The 26,062-nt window shown below is 46.3% G+C and overlaps 1 protein-coding gene across 2 annotated transcripts in view; it reads right to left on the bottom strand.

Moving 5' to 3' along the window:
- Positions 1-26,062, bottom strand: part of LOC138515803 (broad substrate specificity ATP-binding cassette transporter ABCG2-like) — a 570,220-nt gene that overhangs the window by 49,579 nt on the left and 494,579 nt on the right. For both annotated transcript variants that reach the window (XM_069630538.1, XM_069630539.1), the window contains exon 15: positions 12,200-12,324. In XM_069630538.1, the coding sequence (XP_069486639.1) occupies positions 12,200-12,324 (125 nt within the window). The remainder of the gene's footprint in view (positions 1-12,199; positions 12,325-26,062) is intronic.

Below are 26,062 nucleotides of genomic sequence, written 5' to 3'. Positions count from 1 at the left end.
GTGTGGAAAAGAAGTGTTGGTGACGATTCATGGGTGGTGGGCAGTACCATGTGTGTAAACTATCGTTAGTTTATATAAGATAACTCACAGTATGATAACCTTGGTACTGAGCACTATTAACTGAGCCTAATCACAAATGCTATGATAAATGGGAACTATGAACTGGTATATAAATGCACTGACGAATTTCTCATGCTTGTGTTTCTCTTATCTGTTGATTGTGTGTATGTAACCGTGGGCGCCCTGTACAATCCGTAATGATTTAATATGCTATATGAAATGTTAATATATGTAAATGATGTGAATATGCGAATACACGACACATGGATGTTATGTTGTGGTGTTTTCTGAAATAGCTATAATTTAAAAACCCGGCTCTGACGAAGGATCCTTTGATCCGAAATGCATTAGCCATATAGGGTTGAATTTTTGTTTGCCTCAGCACTTGCCTAAAATGGTCGAGCTATATTGTTATAGCTTCTGAAAATCGAAACAGAATAAGCAACTAAGAAAATAAAGTATTAAAATACAACCAAACTGGAATAAGAATTCATTTACTTATTACATTAAATTGTTGAACCCAAGAGTGGGTAAAGGGTGTGCGGCTCACACCGATGACTTAATAGTCTTGGTCTTTTCTCTTGTTCACTTCTTAGTGCCCAACACGGTGGCACTTGACAGTGGGCTGCACCCTACCAATAAATTCCTAAATCAAAGCAGAAATAAACAAACTATCAAATACTATCAACAACAACAGCAGTGCACTCTCGCTCTCTCTTATTGTGAAATGTATTCCCAGCACTCACCTGGATTTTGGGAGCCACTCATACATGTGTTCCGGGAGCACGCTCACGGCACTAATGTATGCGAGGGGTCTGGCTAGCCCATCATTTGCACTGCTGGTCAGTGCCACTGAAATGTCAGATTTGGAAGTAAGGGGACCTGCGTATTTCTCAAACTAGAGCCAATGAAAAAAGTGCATCACCTGCACCCTTTCAATCACGCTAGTTATTGAGAATCTGCTCCACTACAAACTAAATATAGAGGGCCCGATTCCCAAAGATTTGCACAGGAATAAATAGCAAAATGCACCAGAGTGCTTATGATTTGCTCTTGTTTCCTGGTACCCGATTCAAAAATGTTAAAACTGAAGCAAATCTGTAGATAGCTGTGCCATCTTGGAGATGTTTACGTGCAAATGTGATTCTGTAAAGGTGAGGAGGTGCAACTCGTTCTCGGAGGCGGCCTCTTACGACGCGCAGTTCCTGCGTACGTTGCGTAGAGGTGCGGCTTGAGACGGCTGGGTCCTTTCCTCGAACTGTGCGAACTGCGCCATCGGTTGGCTCGGCAGGCTCGGGCGGACTGGCTCTAGTGTTGGGAACGGAGCGGAGACGGGAGTCGGGAGCACGGAGGAGGACGGAGGCTTTTTGTGCACACGCCGAAAGGAGAGCCGCCAGTGGTGACGGGTGTGCACACCCGATTCGTCGCCCGCCGCCCGATAGTGCAGCCCCACACGGAACGTAGAGGGCGCACTGGGTGCATTGTGAACTGGCGACGAATCGAGCGAGATCTCCCCCCCCCGGCGGTAACTGGCCTTACGGCAAGAGGTACGGGGAGGGGTTTGGCGCCTGCGGGTGTTGCGCTGGGCGCCGGGCGCACTCGCATAGACCTGACCAGGTCACTGGCTGAACAAGGTGCCCCCTCAAACTGCGCAGCGAGGCTACCTCCCCATTGTAAGATTTTGTGAGTGTGGAGACAGTTCCTCTACGTGGATACTTTCCCTGGCGCAATTATCATAGTATCTGCGTTCCTCTACTGATAAAGATTAGTGGCATCAGAAGTTGAGCCTGGTAGAATACCAGCGTAACAGGAGACTGCGGGGACTTACCCTTTGAACCTGTAATCGGCCAATTCTACCTACTGGTGCCAGGTAGCCTACTTATCCCAGAGTGGATGGCTCCCCATAAAAAACCTGCTCCTTCCAAATATAATCTAAGGAAAAAGACACACGAACCAGACTTGGGTCCCATAATGGAAGAGTCTAAAGGCAGGAGAAATAAAGCCAAGAAGGGAACCCCCGTAGATCAAGGTAAGATAACGGGTTTTTTCCCCATAAACATACCGGCTGAAAATAATTCCACAACCCTCGAGACGCCTATGAATCAAGTGACCAATACCTCCAATTTGGACAGATCACTAAATTTTGAGGATATTGACAACAACTCCTTACTGGACTTATGCCTATCTATACAGAGAGGCATGACACCCCAGATTGTGGTGCACTCGGAGGATCTGGAGTCTCTCACACCGGAGAACCAGAGTGAAAACCATGGCAAACGACTTTCTCAAGCTGTAACAATGGAGAGGCTATCTACATCACCTAACCTAATTATTGATACTTCATCTGACAATGGAAGAGAGACAGTCAGTAATATTCATCCGGTAGCCCAGGAAATCGCCGAATTACAAGCTTCCGTGGCTTCCTTACAGTTTGCATTAAAAATATTGCTGAAGATGTCGGGCCGCATATTGGCAAACACAAACACATTGATGAGTGACACTGAGCAAAGATGGAAGGAGGCCGAGGATGCGGAAGTCAATCTATCTGAAGCTATTATAATAGCAAACGAGATACACGAACAACAACTCCCTGACCCCCATACGGACATAACAGCTCAACCAGACGTTCCAATGACCCGTAAGCAGCGGAGGTTGGCCAAGTCAGCGCTAGACAGGGCCAGAGTGAATACTCAAGAGCTCTTACCTTTTGAACTAGAGAAGCCTATCCCTCGTTCTAAAAAAGGGAAAAAAAGAGCAGCTCGAGCAAAGAAGCGAAGGGCTGCAGGAAATGGTTGTCTAACTAGTTGGTTGATCGCGGAGACCACTGTAGCCCCAGATGGGGCCGAGGAACTCGAAAACTCAATAATTGAATCTATACCTGAAGACGATGGCACTCTAGAAAAGCCCCCGAAAACAGCGCATGAGCTTGATTGTCTCCATAATACAAATTCTTCAGATTTGGTAAAAGAGTGTGATCCGAAGTGGGGGAATCGCACCTGTATCATTAGAAATTTATATCAATCTGGCACAAGCGCTTGGCTATCTCGCTCCGAATTCTTAAAGAGACTATTTTCGGTACCTCAACTGAGAGTTCTGCAATCGGAAGACTTTCAATTTCTTGAACCCTTGTCAGGATCCCATCCCAAGGTATCAGCTCTGCATTGCAAATTTACATCGACTGCCCAACTATTAAGGACTTATAAAACAGAGCTGAAAACTGTTGACATTGAGTTAGATGCTGAAGTAAACTATAATGAGCCTAGCAGCTCTGAAATTGAAAATGTTATAGATGGGCCCGTGGTCGCTTGCCCTATTATGCCATCAGGAACTAAGATGGACAAAAATAATGTACAATCCATCCTGAAATGGCTGACGGAGGCATTGTCTAAGGTGGTAGAGAATCATTGAAAATTATCGTTGGCTTCGTGGAATTGTAGGGGTTTTGCCCATCTTTTAAACAAGACAGGCCCTATAGCTCAATTATCTCATTACAATTGTATATGCTTACAAGAAACTTTTGCAATGAATCCCCTATTTTTAGATGGATATAAGGGCCACCAGGTATTTGCCAAACGAGGCGAAAGAGGTAGACCCTTTGGGGGGCTATGGATTGGGGTATCTAATAGCCTAAGTTCAAGGAGGATTCTTGGGAGCCAAAATGACCAACTATTGGCTGTTGAAATAACATACAATATTAAGAAGACCACCGAGAAAGTCTTGGTGGTGTGCTTATATAATCCCCTGGGCGCTATGTGCAGAGAATCAATACAAGAAGGGTTACATGAGCTACTGGCCAGTTGGTTATCCATTGAAGGAAATAGTAATGTTTGTGTGGCTGGAGATTTTAACACCCATATGCTTGGGGGAGAGAGGAGCTTTGCTAATCCTAAGCTCCGTTCCAGATGTGTTATGGAGCATGATAAATTGGAGGATGAAGGACTTGATTGGGTACACTTCTTTTGTAGGTGGGAATTTGAGATGCTAAATGGACGCACCAAAAGTGATCATCCAGGTAAACATACTTGGAACAATGGAACTGCGATCAGCACTCTAGATTATATTTTCGTGTCTCCAAGTCTGTTGTTACTGATTGATGATATGATGGTAATATCAAATATATGGAGTGATCATGCAATTCTGGCGTGCTCATTTGACATCCTGGAGAATAATGATCGAGTGTGCACTACGGGAGATCTGAAAATCAACCATGCAGGGACCTGTATCCGCTGGTCGGACAAGAATATCTCTCGCGCTGAGGAAGCCCTACATAAGTATGGCTATCTCAGTGTCGAAGACTTTAAGAAAATGACCATAGATGGAGTAGGGGACTGGATATACCTGTTCTCCGATCAATATGCCGCAACTCCGGTTGGGACAATGCTCGGTGAGCAGGAGAAATGTCCTACCTATGACAAATTTATTCGAGATACTAAAAGAACTCTGAGGGCGGAACTAAGAAGAGCAAAGAAAACAAGTATGACCTGGGATATATATAACATTGTGTCCAAGGAAATAAAGATGAGATATAGGAGGGTGATCAAAGCAAAAAGAAGCTCCGATAGAAATAGAGCCTGGCAAAAGCTAATACAGACTACCTGCTCCCGTAAAACTAGCAGTATATGGGCTCTTCTTAACGAAGCAAGAGGGAATAGGACACGGCAATTAGTTAATCCTATTTCCAGTGTGGAATGGACTGCGTTTCTGGAAAAACGCAACACAGCGATTAGAGTCGAGGAGATAATCCCTTTGGGTAACATACCAACGGACCCTGACATTGACATTTCCCATGACTCCATCCTCTCTATGATTAAACGGTTGAAGTCATCCAGGGCACCTGGTCCCGATGGGCTACCTAATATTGTAATAAAAAGTAGCCCAATTTTTTGGGCAACCCTAATGAATGTATGGTTCTCCAAGATTTTGAGGACAGGGGTATTGCCGAGCTTGTGGCAATCAGCCATACTAATACCAATATTTAAAAAAGGCAATCGATTAGACCCTAATAATTATAGATTACTTTCCATGCTAGACAGTACAAGTAAAATATTTGCATCACTCCTGCTGGAAAAACTACAGATATGGGTTGACCGGGCTAAAATCTTAAGTAAATTTCAATGTGGCTTTAGGCAAGACTACTCAACTAGCCATAACATTTTTGTCATGGACTACTTACGAACTAGAGCCTTGCAAAGCGGACAACCACCCCTCTATGCACTTTACATAGATTTTAAAGCGGCCTTTGATTCTATCCCCCGAGAAAAACTATGGCTGAAGTTACAAAATCTTGGCTGTCCAGATGATCTACTATACTACCTAAGATTGCTACATCAGAACACCAAGGTTAAATTGAAATTAGACCAAGCAGGTCATATGACGGAGGTAGTCACACAAAATAGGAGTCGTCAAACAAGGTTGTGTGACCGCTCCCCTAGTATACAATCTGTATGTGCATGACATACCGGCATCTTTAGCCTTGGTAAAAAACTGTCCTCCCAATATTGGTAAAACTCCATGCTTGGTACTTGCATACGCTGATGATTTAGTGATCTTTGACCACACAATCAGTGGTATACGTCGCTCAGCCATAGCGCTCGGGGGATATTCTGAACAAAATGGACTTACAATTAATGTTGAAAAAACACATGTGATGAGATACACATGTAAAAGGTCCGCGCGTGTCTCTCTATGCATTGATAGAGTTGTAATTTCATATGTCCCTGAATATAAATACCTCGGGATTGAATTTGAACCCAGAGGTGACTACACGAATTGTAAACGCAATCGGAAAATAAGAGCTGCCCAAATTACTGCCTTATTTAAAAGCTTTACAATTAAACAGGGTGGTTACACATTATGGGGATCTAGACACCTTTATATACAGGTACTAGCGCCCATGATGGTGTATGGATTGGAATCATTAATTAAGATGGATCTAAATTGGTTACAAATTATTGAGGGAAAATACTGGAGGAAGATATTAGGACTTCCGGTATGTATCCCTATGGCTCTCCTCAGACTCGAGTTGGGTCTGATATCATTAAAAGCACAGATATTAAAGAAAAGAGCCGGATTTTACTTAAAAATGGTGAATGGCGCGGGTAATGCCCTGCTAACGACATTTGCCCTGAATAATAATAATGAAAAGACACTTAATGATTTCAAAAAACAAATGGAACAATTGCTCAAAGAAATTTGCTGGAATCATCGTGCAGGGACTTTCACGGAGGCTATGCAATCCTGTATGGGGAGACGAGTTGAGTTATGGGATTGGCTAGAGAACTATGAACAACTGCGCAAATTAAAAAGGTATAGGTTCATGGAAACTAGATTATATACATTCAAGAAACCACAGAAATACCTGATGATATGCCCGTCCCCAAGATTAAGGAGGTTTATACTTCTATTAAGAATGGAATATCTCCCCATTAAGATGACCACTGGTATTATGGAAAAGATACCCAGAGAACAACGTTATTGTCGCCTGTGTAAGAACCAGGAAGCTCTGGAGACAGCTAAACATGTACTAACCGAATGCCAGGGTATGATGGTTGACATAAAACTGCACTTAAGTATGTTTGTCCATAATTGGGAGACTATTGGAGACATGTTGTTCTGGAATCATTGTGTAAACACCAACAGTATGCGTCTACTAGCCGCACTCTATTCCATTTGGCTAAGAGTGGAAGATGAGCTGGGTATATCGATATGAGGAGAGCTAGCCATCACACTGGACAGAACCATGGGATAATACAGACCAGTATATGCATTTTAACTGCTGACATGATAAGAAATAATCAAAACCATGCCCATGTGTAACTATGGTGTGCTATTTTACGAAGAATTTTTATTTGATTTTAATTTTATGTTTATGGTGTTTTGAATCTTGTATTGAAAGTAATTAAGATGTACATGTGTAAAGTTTGAATTTTTAAACTATATCACATTAAAGATATTATTATTAAAAAAAAGGCCATCTCAGAGATGCTCTAATTACCTCCAGTTTTGCCCCAGTTTCAGCTTTTGTAAATTAGGTCTAAGGCAGCAGGAGCAAATCAGAGAAGCGTATGGGCATCTCTGATTTGCTCTAGTGGAAATCTTTGAGAATATGTGTCAGAATCACAGGATAATGCAGGTTAAATTGATCAGTGATAACCATGTTAGCAAGGTTGAGAAAGTCCCTGCCTCACCCTGGGGACTGCCAGTGTTGGGATGTCAAAGGGGGCTTAATGACCCCCCCAAGCTAGCGGATGATGGTCGGGGGCAGTATTGAGAGGTCCTTCCAATTACCCCCTTAGTCCCTATCTCATGCCAGGGGACAAACAAATGGCACAAACTAGGGATCGGATCCCTTTCAGGGGGTGCAGCCCCTATAACTGGGAAGAAGAAACTATACGGGATCAGGGATATAAGGCTCTCAGCAACCCCACAGTATGTGATGTTCCCTTCCACTAAAGCTGGTGACTCTTTCTACTGTAGATGCTCCTACCACTTTAAGGGAATTGAGGAGCGACAGTCCCATGGAGCCAGTAGCACCTGAAGACTATGCCGCCCTGGTTCAGGTGCAGAAACCACTCCTAAATCTACCCGGAGAAAGAGGGGGACTGAGCTATGCCATGGAATCCCAGAGACTGTCAGTCCTCACACAATCCCTCCCCACTCAAAGTTAACGATAGGTCGAGTTCACCCAAAGAGCAGGGCCTGAAAAAGGAAAGCAGGGAGAGGGCCGCACAATGAGGCGGACTAGCCAGCCCTAAGTTCCATTTTAGATCTGAAAGCCATCCTCCGGTATGGCACCCACCTGCCAATCCCTATGCATGCCAACTAAAGAGAAAGTGGGAATGAGGTACTCCAATATGGCAGTTGAGGTTCTTGAAGCTGCGGTCCAGTCTGAGATTGAAAGTGGTTGGAGAAAGAGCTTGAGAGAGCAAAGACAGAAGGAGCGGTTTTGGGGGAGAGGCAGGAGGACCTAGAGAGAGAACACAGTCCAAGAAGCTGTAAGATAAGTGCTGAATGCTGAGTTACCCTGGTGCCTGAGAGCTGGAGGATAGAACAAGAAGTTCAAAGTGAGTAGCCAAGAGACCTGGGGATGCTGGTAAAGAGTGAGGGAGTGGAGGCTAGAAGGGATAAGAAGTTGTGAGAGGCAGTAGGGCCACAGAGAAGATCACAGAGGAGATGGGTGACACTCAGAGGGGTGAAAAAGGTGCAAAAAACAATTGTGAAGTGGGTAAAATCATAGGGTAGAGACGCAGCACCCAGAAGATTGAAGAAGGTGTAAGAAATAGTTGTAAAGTGAAGATCGTTGAGGATATGGGCAGTGCCCAGAAGGGTGAAGGAGATGCAAATGAAACTGTGAGTTGGAGAGGGGCACTGAGAAGATGGGTGGTGGCCAGAGGGATTAAAAAGGTGTGCAAGTTGAAGCAGACCTGGAGAACATCAATTGCAAAGAAAAAGGTTCCATAGGGGTGAAGAATCTCGGAGAGACATTCTGGAGAGGGAAACAAGTGGTTAAAGGGGTGAAAGAGTCATGGAAGAGTATAAAGCATGCACAGTTCAACACTGCAATGAGAGGTGGATATTAAGGGTGAAGGAACTAGATGAAAGGGATGCCGAGTTGGTAAAGGAAGTGGAGGAGAGGGAGCAGGACGATGATCAGGAGAACAAGATGTAAAACGGAAATCATATAGTGCCTCCTTTTGATTTATATTGGCCTAAGCCTAGTCGCTCTATGAGGAAAACCGTGTTGCAAAGTTCCGATTTTGGATTGACTTTGCCACCATTTTAAGACTCGTCTGCCATTTTGATTTCTGTTCGTATGTTTTCTGTTCTAAAATGGTGAACAATGTTTCCAACTTGCAACCAAGCCTCCCGACCTTTGAGTTCTGTTAATGTTTAGACTGTCCAAGAGCCGACTGTTTAGACTACGCAATGAGGCCTTGCACTGCATATGAACTGTTGTTTAAGTGTTGTCTACGCTCACAAGACTCATCCTTAAATACACGCTGGGGACAATGTAAAGCAAACCTCGAGCGTGGACACAGGCCGAACTCAATTGTAAGATAGTCATAAATGATGCTTGGTGTAGGATTTGAGAACATACACTGTCATTGTATAACCACGGAAATACAAACCTATGTAATCCCTTGTATAATATTGTATGATTTGTATGTGAACTAGGCACGAACTCTAGACCATGAATTATTAACGTGAAGAGGGGCTGGACAATATTACTCAGAATTGTATAAAAGCACAAATGTTTAGATGTCCAGCACTCTCTCACCTCTCTCTGTTGGGCTGGTACACATTGCGGGGTGTTGAGAGCCAGATAGCTATCTGTGTTGCTTTGTAAACTTTACAGTAATAAAAGATCTGTGAATCTTTTCAGCCCGTGATTGGTGTATTTATTTTGTGGTACTCAGCCTCGATATTTTCTTGTTCTTACAAAGAGTGGGATGTTTTGAAGGCTTTAAGACAAGAGGTAGAAGACCGGAACGCCAGGATATGGTGACAAGAGCAACCAGGCCAGTTCTGTCTGGAAGAAATGAAAGATCAGATGAGTGGGGCACATGCTGCAGAGTAGGAGGAAAGAAAAAAAGGAATTATAGGAGGGAAAGTTATAGGGTTGACCACGCTTCTGTGCTACCAATGCTGTTTGGGTCAACATCCAGGATTTTGGGACTTACAACATTTGCTCCTCAAGACCTTTAGTCCCTGCTCATGAGATTCACAGCTTCTTACAGAGGTGGAGCGCCTTGAGGTTCATGCAACAGAGATCCCAGAGGAGGAACATTTGAAAGAAAATGAATTTATTAAATGAAAATTAGAGGAGGAAACAATGCATTGTTGGCCCAAAGATGCTTCCATAATGTTTTAACATTGATTTACAAAGCGGAGGACTAGTGTCCTTAAGAATGGGTCAGAGGATTTGGTTTTAAGACCAGAGGATGCAGGGGAGGTAGAAACATGAAACAGGGACAAGGACAGAAGAGCATGGTATAGGAAAGGGACAGTTGAGGAAGTGATAGGTTTTAGGATGAAGGGGTGAGGGATAAGTGCATGGGGTTGGCGTGGAGAGGTAGGGGGAGAGGAGAACGGAGATGTGGTGGTGTACAATGTTATCCAAGTGGTTTTTTAAAAAGGAGGAGAACAAGGAAGTTGGACTTGAATAGAGATCGAGTTAGAGTAGTGCGCAGAGGGAGTGGAATAACATGCCACACAGTAAGGCAGTGAGGAGAGGAAGAGAGCTGAAACTAGAGGGAGCGCAAGGGGCACGAGAGGTGGCAATGAGGTGAGCCGAGGATGATTGCACAGAGTGAGGGAGAGAGTAGGGCGTGAGATGGGCCGATAAGTAGTGTATGGCAAGTCTGTGTATAGTTGTGAAGACGATGAGAATGAGTTTATAGTTTGTCCCAAAGATAAACAACCTAACTGACGATGGCCTGGGGTGGTGAATCGGGGAAGGTTTAAGAGGGTACAGACAGCAAAGTTTAGGACTTTGTCGAGAGGTGAAAAAGCTTAGGTGTGAACGCCAAAGAGTAGACTGGCACAGTAGTTAGATTGAGAGAGTACATAAGAGGAGATTAGGTGTTTAGCAGTGATGAAGGTAAGAAGATGTCTTATTTTTCCGATGTTGAGGAGATTAAGTCTGGCCGAAGTGGCAGGTTTGGAGATGAAGAGCGAGAAGTTTGTGAAATGGGTCGAAGACAACAACAAAGTTGTGAGAGATGAAGCAAAGTTGAGAAGGTAATCAGGAGAGAAGAGTAGAAGAGGGGAGAGGAAGAGATAATGTCTCTGGCAGGGAAGTAGAGAATTTGAGCATGAGCAAGTGAGACACCATCCAATATTTGATGGCGGAGAGACAGTTTGAAATTTGTGACAACAGCTCATCAAATAAGAAGTGAAGGAAGATCTGACTGTTACTAGCAAAGATTTAACAGGAGAAGCCATAAAAGGAAATCAGAGTGCCAAGAGCTGAAGTATAGAGAGTGAAGAGAAGTGGACCAAGGACAGACCCTTGGGGACCTTCCAACAGTAAGGGAGGCGGGGGGGGGTGAGTGGGAAGGTAAGGCTGTTCCAGGACACCTGAAAGTATTCTGGGGGCAAGGTATGAAGCAAACCAACAAAGATATTATCTCTGATGCTATGGAGAGATAGTGTAGAGAGAAGGTCAGAATGGTCGACAGTATTGAAGGCAGCAGAGAGGTCGAGAAGAATAAGAATAGATGAAAGGTTAGCATGACGAGCGGGAGAGAACGTTGCTGACATTGAGGAGAGTGGTCTCGGTACGATGCATGAGGTTGGAAGCCAGATTGAAGAGGGTCCTGGAGGTTCTGAGCATCAAGGACTCAGTGAGTCGATTGAATGCTAGTCGCTCTAGGATTCTGGAACATTGTGGTAGAAGAAAGACAGGGTGAAAATTGGCAAGACAATTAGTATCTAGATTAGGTTTCTTAAGGAGGATGACAGTAGCTGTTTTATACTATGAGGGAAAAGTGGTATTGTCAAGAGAGGAATTGAAGAGGGATGCAAGATGTGGGGCAACACTGAGAGCCATGTGCTACACAATGTGCGAGGACAGTGGGTCAGTGGAGACACAGGAAGGGTTAGCCTTGAGGAGTAGGGCAAGAATCTCAGAGTTGGTGGGGGCAAAGGAAGACATAGTAGCGGGAGAGGAGGGTAGGAGTGGTGGAGAAAACTGAGCAGGAGGAGGGGATAGAAGGTACAAAGTGAGTGCATTGTGAAGGGTTGACATTTTAGAAGCAAAGTAGAGAGCAAGATCATTTGCAGAAAGAGTAGAGGATATGGAGGTGAGTTCATGAGGCGACAGAATTTAGTTGAGAGACTTGGTGTTGGGGCTGACAATATCATAATACATACCTGAAAAAACTCAGAGAGGCTAAGAAAGGTTAAATGTCTACTATCAAAAATAATTTTGAGTGTGTGAGAAGCTTGTATTGAAACTGACAACACTGTATGTGTTCTTATTTACAAGTGCGTGTGGAGCTGCTAGCAATGTAACATATGTACATATAGCTAGCTCTCATCTACAATTTTACTAACAGGTAGCGGGGCTCTGCCTTCAGGCACTGCTTATTCTCAGACATGCATGATGGATTCCTCACAATGCATAACCAATACTTACATATTGTCTTGGGAAGGAGTGCTGCAATTTCCTTTTGTACCCCAAAGAATGGTACTGTTCATGCTGCTGTTGGTGGCGCTGCTGTTGCAAAATACCAGACCACGGAATTCATTCACCGATAGAGCCTTGCAGGGAAAGTAATGCATTAATTTAATTTCAGCTTTATTTCTATAAAATGTATCATAAAAGCCAGCATACAAATAAAAACATCAGTACATATAAATAAAAACATCAATACCAACCAACCAACCTTAACTTTATTCGACCCTAGGCCATCAAAGTGCATCCTGACAATACATTTCTAAAGAGTTATACAGCAACTAAAGGAGAACAAAAATGCAACCTAGGGATTTACAGCATCCTCGTTGAATACCACAAAGCAAATCTCCGACCGTGGTTCAGTACTCACAACCCCATGGCCTGTTTAACTCCCAAAGCGATGTGGGCCCAGAAGGGTAACGTTCGCCCCAGAGAGGCTTCTTGCCAGTGGAATCGCCAGGAAAGTCCACAGGATCAAAGAAGGAGGAGAGGCTGACTACAATCAGGCTTCTTCGGGTCCGCCCATGCTCATTACATTGTCTCAGAACATCACTTGCCATATGATCATCCCCAAAAACCAGCTGGACAGAATCGGGAAACATTTCATTAGACAATCTAATGAACTCCACCATGGCGTCCTTGGTAATGAAAGCACAGTCCCCTACAGAGTGTAACCAGTGTAGGCATTTGTTCCGAAGGGCATCCCTTGGTTCTCTTCTATCAAGAGGCAATTGTGGTTCCCCATGGAGAAACAGTGGCTCTTCCGCGCCCTTCCTGGGCATTGTGTCTAAGCAGATTTCTCCCTGGGCCGGGGTTGTGTGCAGTGCTTCCCCTCCCAGCCGGACGGTTTCTGCCCAGGTTCCTCGGGGCATGGTTCTCCAAAGGCAAGGGCTCAAACCCTAGGGTGGGGACCTTGGGGGGGGGGCTCTCCCGATGAGTTCAGAGATGGGAATTTGGCAGCCGCTGGTTGCTTCTTTGGGTGGGAATATTCGGGGCACCAGAAGCAGAGGAGGTTCGAGGGCACAGAGGCCATGATCCTGCATCAGCAGTTGGGCCCAAGCCTCAGTGCCCATCCCCCAGTAGGTCCTCTACAGCCCTCCACGCCCCTCCCTCCCCCTTGGCCTCCAACATACCCCCAAGCAAAGCCGATAGTAGATTTTTGATATCGGCCAATTCAGAAAGCACACGATCGCAGGAGCAGCCTGGGGTAGTTTTTGGTTCTCAGGGTGATGAGGCTGGCAGGGACTGGTTCCCTTGGGTAGCGGGACTTCGGTGCCCTAAGTGGGGTTAAGCGTAGGAAGGAGCTAGCCCTGAGAGTGCAGCTTATGTGGACGCACTCCAGGAGCTGCAACAGGGGGCTCAGAGGATGCTTTCCCACACAAGAACCTTCCAAACCCAGGTCCATTGGGTCCACTGCTGGGTGTGCAGAAGAAAACGGGGGATGGTGAACCTCAATGGCCAATTTCCATCCATGGCTCAGGGACCAAACAAGTGGTACCAGAAACGGGCCTGAGTGGCAACCCAGGAGATTTGGGAGGCGCAACCGGCGCCAGAGGCAAGGCCGATGGTTCGCTGTCCTCAATGAGCTTGGCTATGCTCAATATGATCCTCTTTCAGCTATTGCCCAGAATATCAAGGTGGTCAGTCGTGGCCTTGCAGTCAAGACTTCCTTTGGGGGTTAACATGTTAGCTTTGGGCACATGGTCATCTAGAGTAAAGTCAAGCAAATGCTTCAGAGTGGGGCCTTGGGTGGACCCAGGTAATGGGAGAAACAACCCATTGGAGGTGTGGGTACTGGAATGCTCAGATGCTGACTCCCTCGTTGCCCCCCCAGGGTCATGTATGGTGTCAACCGTCACTGCGGCTGGTGCCGTGTGCACGCTGGTACCATGACGTGAACTCCACTCCCCTGGCACTTCACTCCCTGTCACTTTGCCTGCTAACCACCCCCTTTCCTCGGCCCATTTTGTACTTGCGGTTCGCTTTAGAGTCAGAGGGGGTTTTCAGGTTAGACAGAAGGGCAGATTTGGAGAGGAAAAGGGGAGTGAGGGGGAAAGTTCTTCCGCTCCCGCTGTTCCGGCCATCTCCCCAACCGAGCCCGGGCCAAGCCAAATCTCCAATCCAATACAAGGGAAGCCAAGGTATTCTCAACTGCTTGTCTCGCCTAACCACAAACCACGTACCCATGGGCACTCTGGGATCTAGGGTTCGCTCCATGTTTCCTTTAGTGCTCCCCTGGCGGAGCGTGAACACACAGGTGGGAGCAAACATGCGCCCTTAATCCTTGCAGGCTTCAGGCCCTGCGGGAAGGAGCAGCAGCCGATTAAGAGGAGGGGGCGTGGCCTCCAAGGAGGATGGCGGTGCTCCTGGGCATTCAGTGTTGCTGTGAGCTGGCCGCAAACCCTGCGCCCTTAATCCCTGGAGCTTCAGGCCCTCCGGGAAGGAGCAGCAGTAGATGAAGGGAAGGGGGCATGGCCTTCAGGAAGTATGGTGGCCCTCCTCAGCGTTCAGTGTTGCCGTGAGCGGGTCGCAAAACCCACGCCCTTAATCCCTGCAGGCTTCATGCCCTGTGGGAAGGAGCAGTAGCAGATGAAGGGGAGGGGCGTGGCCTCCAAGGAGTGTGGCCCTCCTGGGCGTTCAGTGTTGCGGTGAGCGGGCCGCAAACCCTGCACCCTTAATCCCTACGGGCTTCAATATGTCCAGAGCAGTCATTAGCCCGCCCAGAGTCATAACTATTACATTTGATGAAATACATGTTCAAAAGCCAAATGTGTACAATTGATAGACCACATGAATGAGGAAAAGTGCCGGTGTGCATAGAATAGAAATCAAATTTAAAGCATCTCACACTTACAGATTGCCATTCATTTACAGAAAGATCCTCTATAATTCAAATGTCATTGGATGAAATTATAGGTGGGGCCCAGTTAAAGAAGCACAAAAATAATTTGTTGCGGGGGGGTGGAATTACTCACTTTCCTCCTCCTATGACAAGTCCTTAGCAAAAACTACTCTGTAGTAAACATAGCAAGGGTTGCCTGCCAGCCTCAACAATGTTGAAACCTGCTTCGGCAAAAAGAGAAGCTTTAGTGACCCCTTCCTAAGGTCTGCATACAAGGGACAGAAGAAGAGGAAATGTACAGCATTTTCCATGACTTCTGGGCGGAATGGACAATAAAGATTGGAATTACTGTTCCGATTCGACTTCACCGGATCCCAGGGCAATATTCCAAAGCGTAACTTGAGAATAGAGGGAATGGATTGTCTTAGGGTGCATGCGGTCTAAGTACTCTTCATGGCCCTGGACCTATTTTCGGGCCCAGTAAGTGCCAAATTGTGTGGACATGCTCTTGTGAGCTATTTCAACAGATCTTTGCGACCTCGTGGCAGAACGAACTAGGACCTTCGGGGTTGCATGTAATCATTGGGTAATCCCAGAGCCTTGTATTAGAAGATACTAAGATAAGCTTGTATCTTAGTAGAGCTAGCCCGCCCTTCTGTGCCATTACATCATTCAACGACCCTGATCGCTAACAAGATGTTCACAGCCTAAGCCAATATAAGAGCAATTTCACCCTGCAGATTTGTTCAATAGACTGAACATCCAGCTCGAGGACTATTTGGAAAGATGGGGCACTGTACGGCAACCCCCAAAACAATTTAAAAAGCCATTTTCAATGATAGGCAAGTGCTTGATATTGCAGCACCCCCAGAGTTCAGCACCAAAGACAGAAGCGTGCCTAGCCTGGGCCATATAGGCCTCAACGGGCACAGGCACCACAACCCCCATTTGCCCTTGCAACCTTTGCTACTGAACCACTGTACCTGGATAAAGTCAGTCCCGCCTTTTTGGTTTGTTCACCCCAGGTACAGTTTTCGTACACTCTTATGCCCAAATGGTCATATGACTTGACTTGCTCCATTCGTTCATCTCCAAGTATCAGATAGATAAAATGTGTGATTTATCAAATTATCTGCATGTGCAAACTAGTTTATTTAGGAAGCACAATACGTGAGCTTCATATAAGAATAAGGGAACATTTAAACGTATTGCATAAAGAGGATCTGAGATTACCATAAACTGGCAGCGATGCCATCAAATTGAAGATAAAGCAGGAATTAGATTCACTGGTCTTAAGATAGTACCAAAAGACCCAATAGGTGGCAATAGAGAAATAGCTCTTAGACTTGAAGCCAAGATGATCTGTAAGTGTAGAATGATCTTTAGAGGTTTATACTCTGACAATGAAATGAGTCACTTTTTGTGACCATATGTGTAAGGCATTCATTACTGACTTCTTAGACAATTGATTGAGTGAAAGTATTACAAAGAATATCTAACAATGCGCAGATGTAGGCCTTTGTCCATTACGGGGTTAGTGACCTACTTATGAATTTTACTGATTAATTGTGTACTAGTTGGAGATGGAAACATTCCAACTTCTTCGATTTAGCCCAACATGCATCAAAAATTAATATTAAGCAATAATCTACCAGTGTTTATCTACCAGTATACATTTGTTGTACATCGAATATTTCGAATATTTAATACTAAGGTGGAATTGTTTCTCGGCAACAAGAGTTATGCATGAGCGGCTTTAATGACCAGTTTATTAGGAGGAAATACACATAGGTGGCACAGAAAGAGATTTTGTTTGAGTGTGATATAGTAATATGGAAACTACTTGTCGAATGATGTCTCACCTTACCGAAGACTAGTTCTGAGCCATTAGTCGTTGAACGTTTATCAAACACATTATCTACCATTAAGATATTTAACAGGAATGCCGCTTATTGTAAATAGAACTTGGGTTCACACCATTTTTCTAATTTTGTAAAAATGGAATTCGGTGATGACAGGAGTGACATGTGCATGCGTGACTTAGAACGTTCAAGTCCTAAGTCATGGGCATTACATAATAGAGACGTTAGGAAGATAGCACCCTTGCAACACATGGAACGCTGCTTTACAATCTATGAAGATTGAGATTCTGCTGAATGAAGCCTTATTTGTGTAAGCAAAAGGGCCACGACAGTAGTCAGAGTTTGACCAACTAGAGTAGTCTTGAGTCAAGATGTTTATTGGATTTATTAATGATATTAGATTATTTTACCGTTTAGGACCTTTGTTTATGGGAAATGCTCCTTTTGAGTTAAAGAAGCATATGATTGGGCGTGAAGCATTTGAGTAAGCAAGTAGATTGGTATTTTAAGGATGCTAATATCGTGACTTGATTGTCGTGAAGGAATAAGACCTCTGTCCCCAAGTACCACACAGAGAGAATCACAATTACTCGCTGTGCAGTCCTTGAGGCCACAGGTGGTTGAAGATGATGACAGATCCAGAACCACAGAACGCTGGAAAACCCCGAAGCCGCTGCAAAGGAATCAGCTATTAGTACCAGGCAAAAACAGTAACCACTAATGTGCAGTACGAAAAGGAAGGGGCTTACCACGTGATGATAGTAGGGTAGCTGCTACCTATGCGAGGCTGGGCCAAAGGGTCCGTGGAGAGGCACGAGTGCAGTTACCCCAGGTGAAGGTGAGGATGATGCAGTGCCCAGTGGAGTGTTTGAGTAACACGGAAGATCCACCTGTCACTGAGCTGAAGAGCGAAACCAAATGTCCGTAGCTGCCCAAGGGGGCACTTGACAGAAGCGGAAGTCCAAACACCAAAACGCCAGAACAGAAGAGGAAATCTGATGAAGTCCACAAAAAACAGTCCTGAGGTCCGTCAGCAGTAAGCAGTCCAAAGCAAGATACCAGAAGCAAGAGGGTGGTCCAAAAGAAGTCCTTTTAACAATCCGAGGTCGTAGGTAATCGAAGCAGACGAGGATTCGTGGTGCCAGAGTTCAAAAGAACAGCTGTGAAGCAATAAGCAGATGACCAATCGCTACTTAAATACCCATTACTTCCTTATCACGTGATGCACATTAGTTTCACGTGAACGGGGAGCCGGCTCACGTTGACCAGAGGGGGCGGTCACGTGACGCGGAAGTGTTTGCCTGCGTCTGCCGGGTCCGTGAACGGGGAGCCGGATTACGTGGAAGCGAGGGGGCAGTGACGTGACGCAGAAGTGTTTGCCTGCGTCTGCCGGGTCCTAGGCACCAGGCCAGTTGCCAATGAAAACGTGGATGCAAACGGGATTAAATGACTAGCCGTGCCCATCTCTGAGTGGTACCTAACTGCACACGCGAGTCTCGACCCAGGTGAGAGACATGTGAAGAGGCAGCGTGAAGTGGACGTGCTGTGGGAACCCCCGGGGAGATGTTGGTATGTACTGGAGCAGGAGTGGGAATCGTGACAGAGCCCCCCCAAAGGCCTACAACCCCATGGGCAGGATGGGTGATCCCTATGAAAACGAGAGACAAGGCGGGGGGCATGAACGTCCGCCGCAGAGACCCAGGAGCGCTCCTCTGGGCCGTAACCTGACCAATCGACCAGGTACTGCAAACGTCCCTTACAGCCCTGGGAACCCAAAATGCCGGAGATCTCAAACACATCGGGGGCATCCAGGGAAACCGGCGCCATTGGGGCTTGGAGATGAGTTGGGGCAAGGCTTGAGCAGGGAGGTGGGGAAGACGTGGTGGATGCGCCAAGTCCCTGGGACCGAGAGCCAATAAGCCACCGGGTTGACCACCTGAGTAACAGAATAAGGACCCACGAAGCGGGGTAGTAATTTGCGGCAACCCTTCAGGCGGAGGTGGCGTGTAGACAACCAGACTCGGGTACCAACAGGATAAGCCGGGGCTGCCAACCGTTTCCGATCTGCAGGGGCCTTCATGGGTGCCTGAGCCTCCCCAAGAAGAATGATGATCTGAGATTGTACTGAGGTCAAATCACGGACACAGGTGGCCACAGCCGGGTTATCAGGAAGGGAGAGGTCAGGGAATGGCAATACGCAGGGATGCTGCCCATACAAAGCATAGAAGGGAGAGAACCCCATGGAGGAGCGCACAGCGTTGTTATAAGCAAATTCAGCGAGGTGTAAAATGCGAAGCCAGGTAAGTTGATGTTGCAGCATCAGGCAACGTAAGTATTGTTCCATGGATTGGTCGACTCTTTCGGTTTGACCGTCCGTTTCTGGATAATAGGCCGAAGAGTAACGCGTGTTAACACCAAGTAACCTGGTTAATGCATGCCAGAAGCGGGAAGTAAACTGGGAACCCCTGTCAGAGATCAGGACGGAGGGCAAACCAAACAAACAAAATACAGACTTGAAAAACAGGTCAGCTAATACAGGAGCAGAAGGGATGCCTTTACATGGGAGGAAACGGGCCATTTTGGTGAAGGCGTCTACTACCACCCACACCGTATTGAATCCCTGCACTCGGGGTAGATCAGTCACAAAATCCATGGTGAGTGTGTGCCATGGCTTGGGGGGTAGAGGTAACGGCTGCAATAGACCTACTGGGCGTCCCCTTCGTTGTTTGCACTGAGCACAAACAGAACATGTGTTTACGTAGCTGTCGACGTCCTGCTTCATAGACGGCCACCAACACCAACGCTTCAATAGGGCCAGTGTCCACCCCTGACCGGGGTGACCATTAATAGGAGCATCGTGAGACCATTTGAGGGCAAGATTACGGGTGTCGGTGGTGGGGAGCACTAATCGGTTTTGCACAAAAGGTAGACCTTCATGATACACCGGGTCCCATTCAACCAGCTGGTCAGGATGACGTGCCACCCAAGTGCGGATAGCGCTCAATAAAGGCAAGGGTGGAGTACAGAGGCAGATAACGTTACCTTTGTTTAAGAGAGTTTCTGGGGAAACAGCCAAAGAAACACCCCCAGGGGAACGAGACAGTGCATCTGCTTTTCCATGAGTCGTACCAGACCGGTGTCTGATCTGGAAATCAAAGGCCGCAAAAAACAGATGCTACCTGACCTGCCTACTGTTGAGACACTTGAATGAGGCCAAGTCCTGGAGGTTCCGGTGGTCGGAAAACACGGTTATTCAGTGTTTTGCCCCTAAAAGATGGTGGCGCCAGACTTGAAAGTCATCCTTCACTGCCAAAAGCTCTTTTTCTGTCGCGGTGTAGTGTACCTCAGTGGTGTTGAACTTGCGTGAGTGGAACGTTACTGGATGCAGTCAACCTTAGGTGGGGCACATCTGGGATAACACTGCACCTAAGGCAAAAGAGGAGGCATCTGCCTCAACTATGAAAGGAACCTCAGGGTCAGGATGCTGGAGGACTGGGGCTGTGGTGAAGGTGGCTTTTAGGGCATGAAATGCTTTCTGGTGTTCCTCCAACCGGTGATAGGGTGTATGAGGACTGGTCAAGGCGATGAGAGGTGCAACTATGGAGGAAAACCCTAAGATGAAACGCCTGTAAACATTTGCAAATCCTAAAAAAGACTGCAGGGCCTTGAGTGTAAGAGGTGTGGGCCAGTCCAGGACTGCCCGCACCTAGGAATGATTCATGGCCAACCCCCAGGCGTGATGTGGAACCCAAGGAAGTCCATATTGTCCACGTGGAACAGGCACCTTTCAGGTTTTGCAAAAAGGGAATGCTTGCGTAACTGGGATAGTACAATAAGGATAGAAATTAATAAACCCAAATTGAGGCAACCATATATTTGACACTTGTTGATGGACAAAAGACTACATCAGCACATTGAATTTAGGATGACAATGAACTAACTCATAATGTATTGATTTGGAATAATTACTAGGTAAAATATATATGACCCAATGACATAAAACTTTAGGGAAATGTAATATCAATTAGAGTTTTAAGACGAACTGAACACAATTGATGAGTGGAATGAAATATGTATAGGAATATATGCCCACATTATGTGTTCTGTCCTACTTTCTTTTTCCCCCCCTCAACCGTGGCTTTTGACCCGTACATATTCATTATCTATTATGTGCAACAATCATGCTCAAATGAAGGTTATAGAAAGTTGAATTGTTAGCCCTGAAGAAGACCAAGAGTGAAAGATCAAAACACGTGTTGGCATTAACTATAGAATTGTTAAAGCATTTTTTTTTTAAATTTGCTTTTATTGGTTTTTATCATATACAACAATAATTACAAAAAAATAATAATAAATAAACAAAAAGGAACAATGAAGAAACATCAAGATACATACGAAATAATGCACCAGTTGACACAGTTGGGTAAAAGAAAAACAAAAACAAAAAGGCTTGGTGTCAGCTCACAGTGTCATACAATTATCTCAGTTCTCAATGGAGGTGCATTTCCTAATACTCAGAAAGAAAAAACAACTCCCCTTTCCCCCCTCCCTCACTTAACTTGGCACCAGTTCGTTTATCACAATTAGAGCGTCGAGACGTTGATAGGGCAATGTTTCCGACTCCAGTGTCTGACCACACAGTCTTCGCTCGTGTCAAAAGATTTTCCCCTTTTTCTTTTTTTTCTTTTTTCAGTCACCACTACCTGGGCATTGGATTTCCATTAGGTCTCCTCAGGTTCATCTGATAGGGACTCATAATCTGTCGTTAGGTGTCGACTTCTAAAGTCCATCCATAGGGTTTCGCATTGGGTTGCCCTTCCATGCAGAGCAGCCGTTATGGTTTCCATCAGGTAGATGTTGGTGGCTAGGACAATCCATTCACTCTTCCTAGGGACTGTACCGCATTTCCATTTGATCGCCAGGAGGGCCCTGGAGTAGGTGGGGGTCAGGCCTGTCACTCTGTTCCACTCGTCCACATCTCGTTCCAGGGCAAAAAGCACCAGGTAGGGGTCAGCATCTCTCTGAATACCATCAATTTCCTTGATCCACCCCAGTACTTCGTTCCAGAACACTTTGATATGCGGACAACCCCACCACATATGCCAATAATTAGCCGTTTGCCCACATTTCCTCCAGCATGTCGGACTCATTGTCTGAGACATTTTGGATAGCCCGAGGGGGTCGTATTGCCACCTATGCAGAAGTTTGATGGTGTGCGATTTGTACTGACACGATAGCGATGTTCTACAGGCAGCCCTACACATTAGGTTCCATTGCTCGTGGTCTATTTCTTCCCCAAAGTCCTTTTCCCACCTAGCTTTCAGAGGATCCGTGGAGCCGTCTCCCGCTGCTATTAGTTCCTGGTACATTATTGATATGAGACCTTTCCTCTCCACTCTAGAGTCCAATATTTTCTCGAATGGGGTCAATTCTCTGTTCAGCTTGTCCTTCCATTCAGCCTTCGTCAGGACCCCTTTCAGTTGGATGTATTGGAACGTAGATAGTGTACCTATGCCCAATGCTTCCGTCAGTTCCGGGAGGGAGATATAGGAGTCCTTCCTCTGGAGCTGGCCCACTCTCTCTAAGCCAGCTTCATACCAGGATTGGTATCTGCCAACCTCTGGTATGCGATCATTCATGCCAGGAGACCATAGATGGCTGAGAGGGGATGCCCAGGTGGTGATCCCGCGCATCTCCCTATTCGCACGCCATACACTCCAGATCGTGCTCAGTATCGGATGGCCCTTGATTTTCCGTAGTATCCTTTTGTACGGGGCCCATAACCATTCTGATACTGTGGCCGGTGCAAAGTAATGATTGTCCATTTGGACCCATTGGAGGTCATTGTGTTCTCTGAGGTGGGGAATCATGACTTGTAATTGGGAGGCGATGTAGTATGCTCTCAAGTCTGGGAGCCCAACCCCTCCTCTGTCCTTGGGAAGTATCAATGTGGTGTATGCAATTCTCGGTTTCTTACCCTGCCATATAAATCTCATCAAGATCTTCTTAGCTTCCCTGAAAAACGATTTGGGTATTTCGATTGGTAGCATTTGGAATGGGTACAGGAAGCGTGGGAGGCATGTCATCTTAATTGCGTTGATGCGGCCCAGCCAGGAGATCGTAAGTTTTCCCCATTTGATAAGGTCCGCAGTGAACCGCTGGAGGAGTGGAGGGAAGTTAGCTTCAAATAAGTCATTCAGGTTCCTAGAGATCTGTATACCCAAGTATTGTAGAGTGAGGTGTTCTAGCTTGAGACCTAACGGGCGAAACTTAGAGTCATTTTCTGTCCTAGTTCCCTGCAGGGGGAATAGAATAATGGATTTTGCCTTGTTCACTCTAAAGCCGGAGAATTGGCCATACTCGTCCATTAGTCTAAGGACTTGGGGAATTGACTCTGTGGGATTGGTCATGTGTAAGAGAATGTCGTCTGCATATAGCGCTATTTTATATTCCACCGGGCCTAGTCGGATCCCTTCTATCGCAGGGTCGGATCTTATCCTTTGTGCTAGGGGTTCTAATGAAAGGGCGAAGAGGATCGCTGAGAGGGGGCATCCCTGTCTAGTCCCTCGTTGTAATTCAAACCAACGGGAGTATTCCCCATTTACGGCTATCGATGCTGTAGGAGCTGTATATATCGCCCGTATGCCCCTCCTAGTTTTGGGGCCTATTCTGACCTTCTGCAAAACGGCTCCCAGGAAATCCTACTCGACTCTGTCAAAGGCCTTTTCGGCATCAATTGATAACAGAACGGGGTCCCCAGGGAGGTTGCGGGTCACATGAATGAGGTGCAATGTTTTGCGCATGGAGTCGGCTCCCTGTCTCCCGAGTATGAACCCCACTTGATCTGAATGGACAAGGCGGGGCACTAGCATTTCTAATCTAGCCGCCAATACCCTGGAGTAAATTTTGGCGTCAAGGTTGAGAAGGGAAACAGGGCGATAATATCCGCAGCTTTTGGGGTCCCTACCCTCCTTGGGAATCACCGTTATCAAGGCTTTTTTAAAGGAGTCCGGGGCCTGTCCTGTCTCTAATATTACATTAAATAGAACTGCGAGGAAGGGGGCTAGTTGTTTGGCAAAGGTCTTATAGAAACCGGCGGTATAGCCATCTTCACCCAGAGATTTGCCTAGTGTTAGCCTTTTGATCGCTTCGTGCACTTCCTGTTCATTAATCGGGGAATCCATAAACTCAGTTTCTGCGTTCGTTATCGTGGGCAAAGGGATTGAAGACAGGTAGGCTGGTGGGTCAGGTCGGCCGGGAATTATCTCAGAAGTGTAGAGTCTCTCATATAATTTGGCAAAGGATTCTGGGATATTAGGTGGGGCATGGGGAGGGGCAGGGTCCTCAATGATTTCGTTCACTCTACGATCAGCTCTCTGTTCCCTAAGTCGTGCTGCCAGTAAGGCGTCGGCCTTATCGCCTTTCTCATAAAATTTCTGTTTTAAACATTGCAATTTACGCACTACTTGATTGTGCTCCAAGAGCCTCAATTCTTCCCTTTTCAACAGCGCAGTTTCCAATTTATTAGGGTCAACTCCCTGTTCTTTTTTCATCTCCGCTTCTAATCGACCTATATCGGCCCTCAACTTTAGCTCTATAATTTTCCATTCCCTTTTCTTTGTGGCCCCCTCCCGTATTAGAGTCCCTCGCCATGTGGCCTTCCCTGCCTCCCAGATCACTTGTTTGGAAACCTCCCCATCGTCATTAATTTTGAAGTACTCTTCGATTTCGGTCTCCATCGTTGCTTTGAAAACCGGGTCCTTCCAGAGGGTTTCATTACAGCGCCATTTCCCTCCCATGGTGGGTAGGTCCGCCCAGGAAATGTCGGCTTGCACCATGTCGCGGTCCGACCAGGTGATTGGAATAATATCTGAGTGCTGTGTGGTTGGTATGAGGTCGTTCAACATGTATATATAGTCAATGCGCGTAAAAGTGTGGTGGGGATTTGAGTAGAAGGTGTATCCAGCTACACCGGGATGCATATGTCCCCCATGTTGTACAAGTCCATTATCTCGACGAGGTCGGTACGTCCCTCTTTAATCTGACTCCTTGTGTCTGGGTTCCCCGGTTTCCGATCAATACCTGGGTCTGCCCATTGGTTGAAGTCACCCCCCAGAATTACGTGCCCCGTTGCCTCCATCATTATTTTTGGGATTACTCTCTGTAGGAATGCCGTCTGACCAATGTTTGGGGCATATACAGTAGCAATAGTCACTTTTACTCTGGCTATTTTCCCCGCGATCAGGAGGGCCCGACCTGCCACATCCGACCATATCTTTTCTACCTCAAATTGGATGTCCCTCTTGAACAGGATGCCAACCCCACCTTTTCTCAGCGGGCCTGAACCCCAGAATTCCAGACCTCCCCGCTTCCCAATGATGCTTCTCTCCTCCCCCTTGGCGAACTTGGTCTCTTGCACATCTGGATCTGCGGAATTCCCTTGCTACTAATGACCTCTTAGTTGGAGAGTTCAGCCCTTTTACATTAATGGACGCTACTCTGAGTGAGTCTTTCATTTTTGGGTTATCAAAAGACGCCATCTTTGAGTGTCTCTGCGGTGTCTCTCAAGACTGTTGGCCAGACAGTTGCTCGCTTCTCAAGGCCCATATCGACGTTGGTGTTGCAAACGAATCCAAGTGGTGCTTTCATTATTCCCACATCCCTTTCCCTCGTAAGTTGTTGAGGCTCAAAGAAGCCCACAAACTGAGGGTGCTGCATCGGCAGCTTTTGGCGGCATCCGAAACAGACTAGGTGACAGTGTTCCGTCCATTGTCGGACCATCAATGGGGACCGTTACCTCACAGTCCCATTCAAATTTTGCATCACAACATAAGGGTGAGCCCCCTTCCCACCCCCCCCCCCTCGCTTCATGTAATACAACATCTATAACAACCATAATGATACAAAGATATAACAGTATAACGTTACGTGCATTCCCGGGGTCATCTCACTCGGGTTCCTACCCCCTCTTACTTCCCCCGAGCACTTGGCGTCCCAGCTCTCGGTCTCCATATGACCAGCGTCTCATGCTTCAACCATGGGTATTGGTGCTTCTGGTCATGGCATTCAGGAGGAACATCCTCACTTTTCGTTATCGGGTGTGTTATTGGGGCGTCGATA

Source organism: Ambystoma mexicanum, chromosome 6q (genome assembly GCF_040938575.1).
Source record: "Ambystoma mexicanum isolate Mex_15411 chromosome 6q, UKY_AmexF1_1, whole genome shotgun sequence".
Taxonomy (NCBI): domain Eukaryota; kingdom Metazoa; phylum Chordata; class Amphibia; order Caudata; family Ambystomatidae; genus Ambystoma; species Ambystoma mexicanum.
The sequence above is the reverse complement of the archived record's forward strand: the minus strand, read 5'-3'. Positions and strand labels throughout refer to the sequence as shown.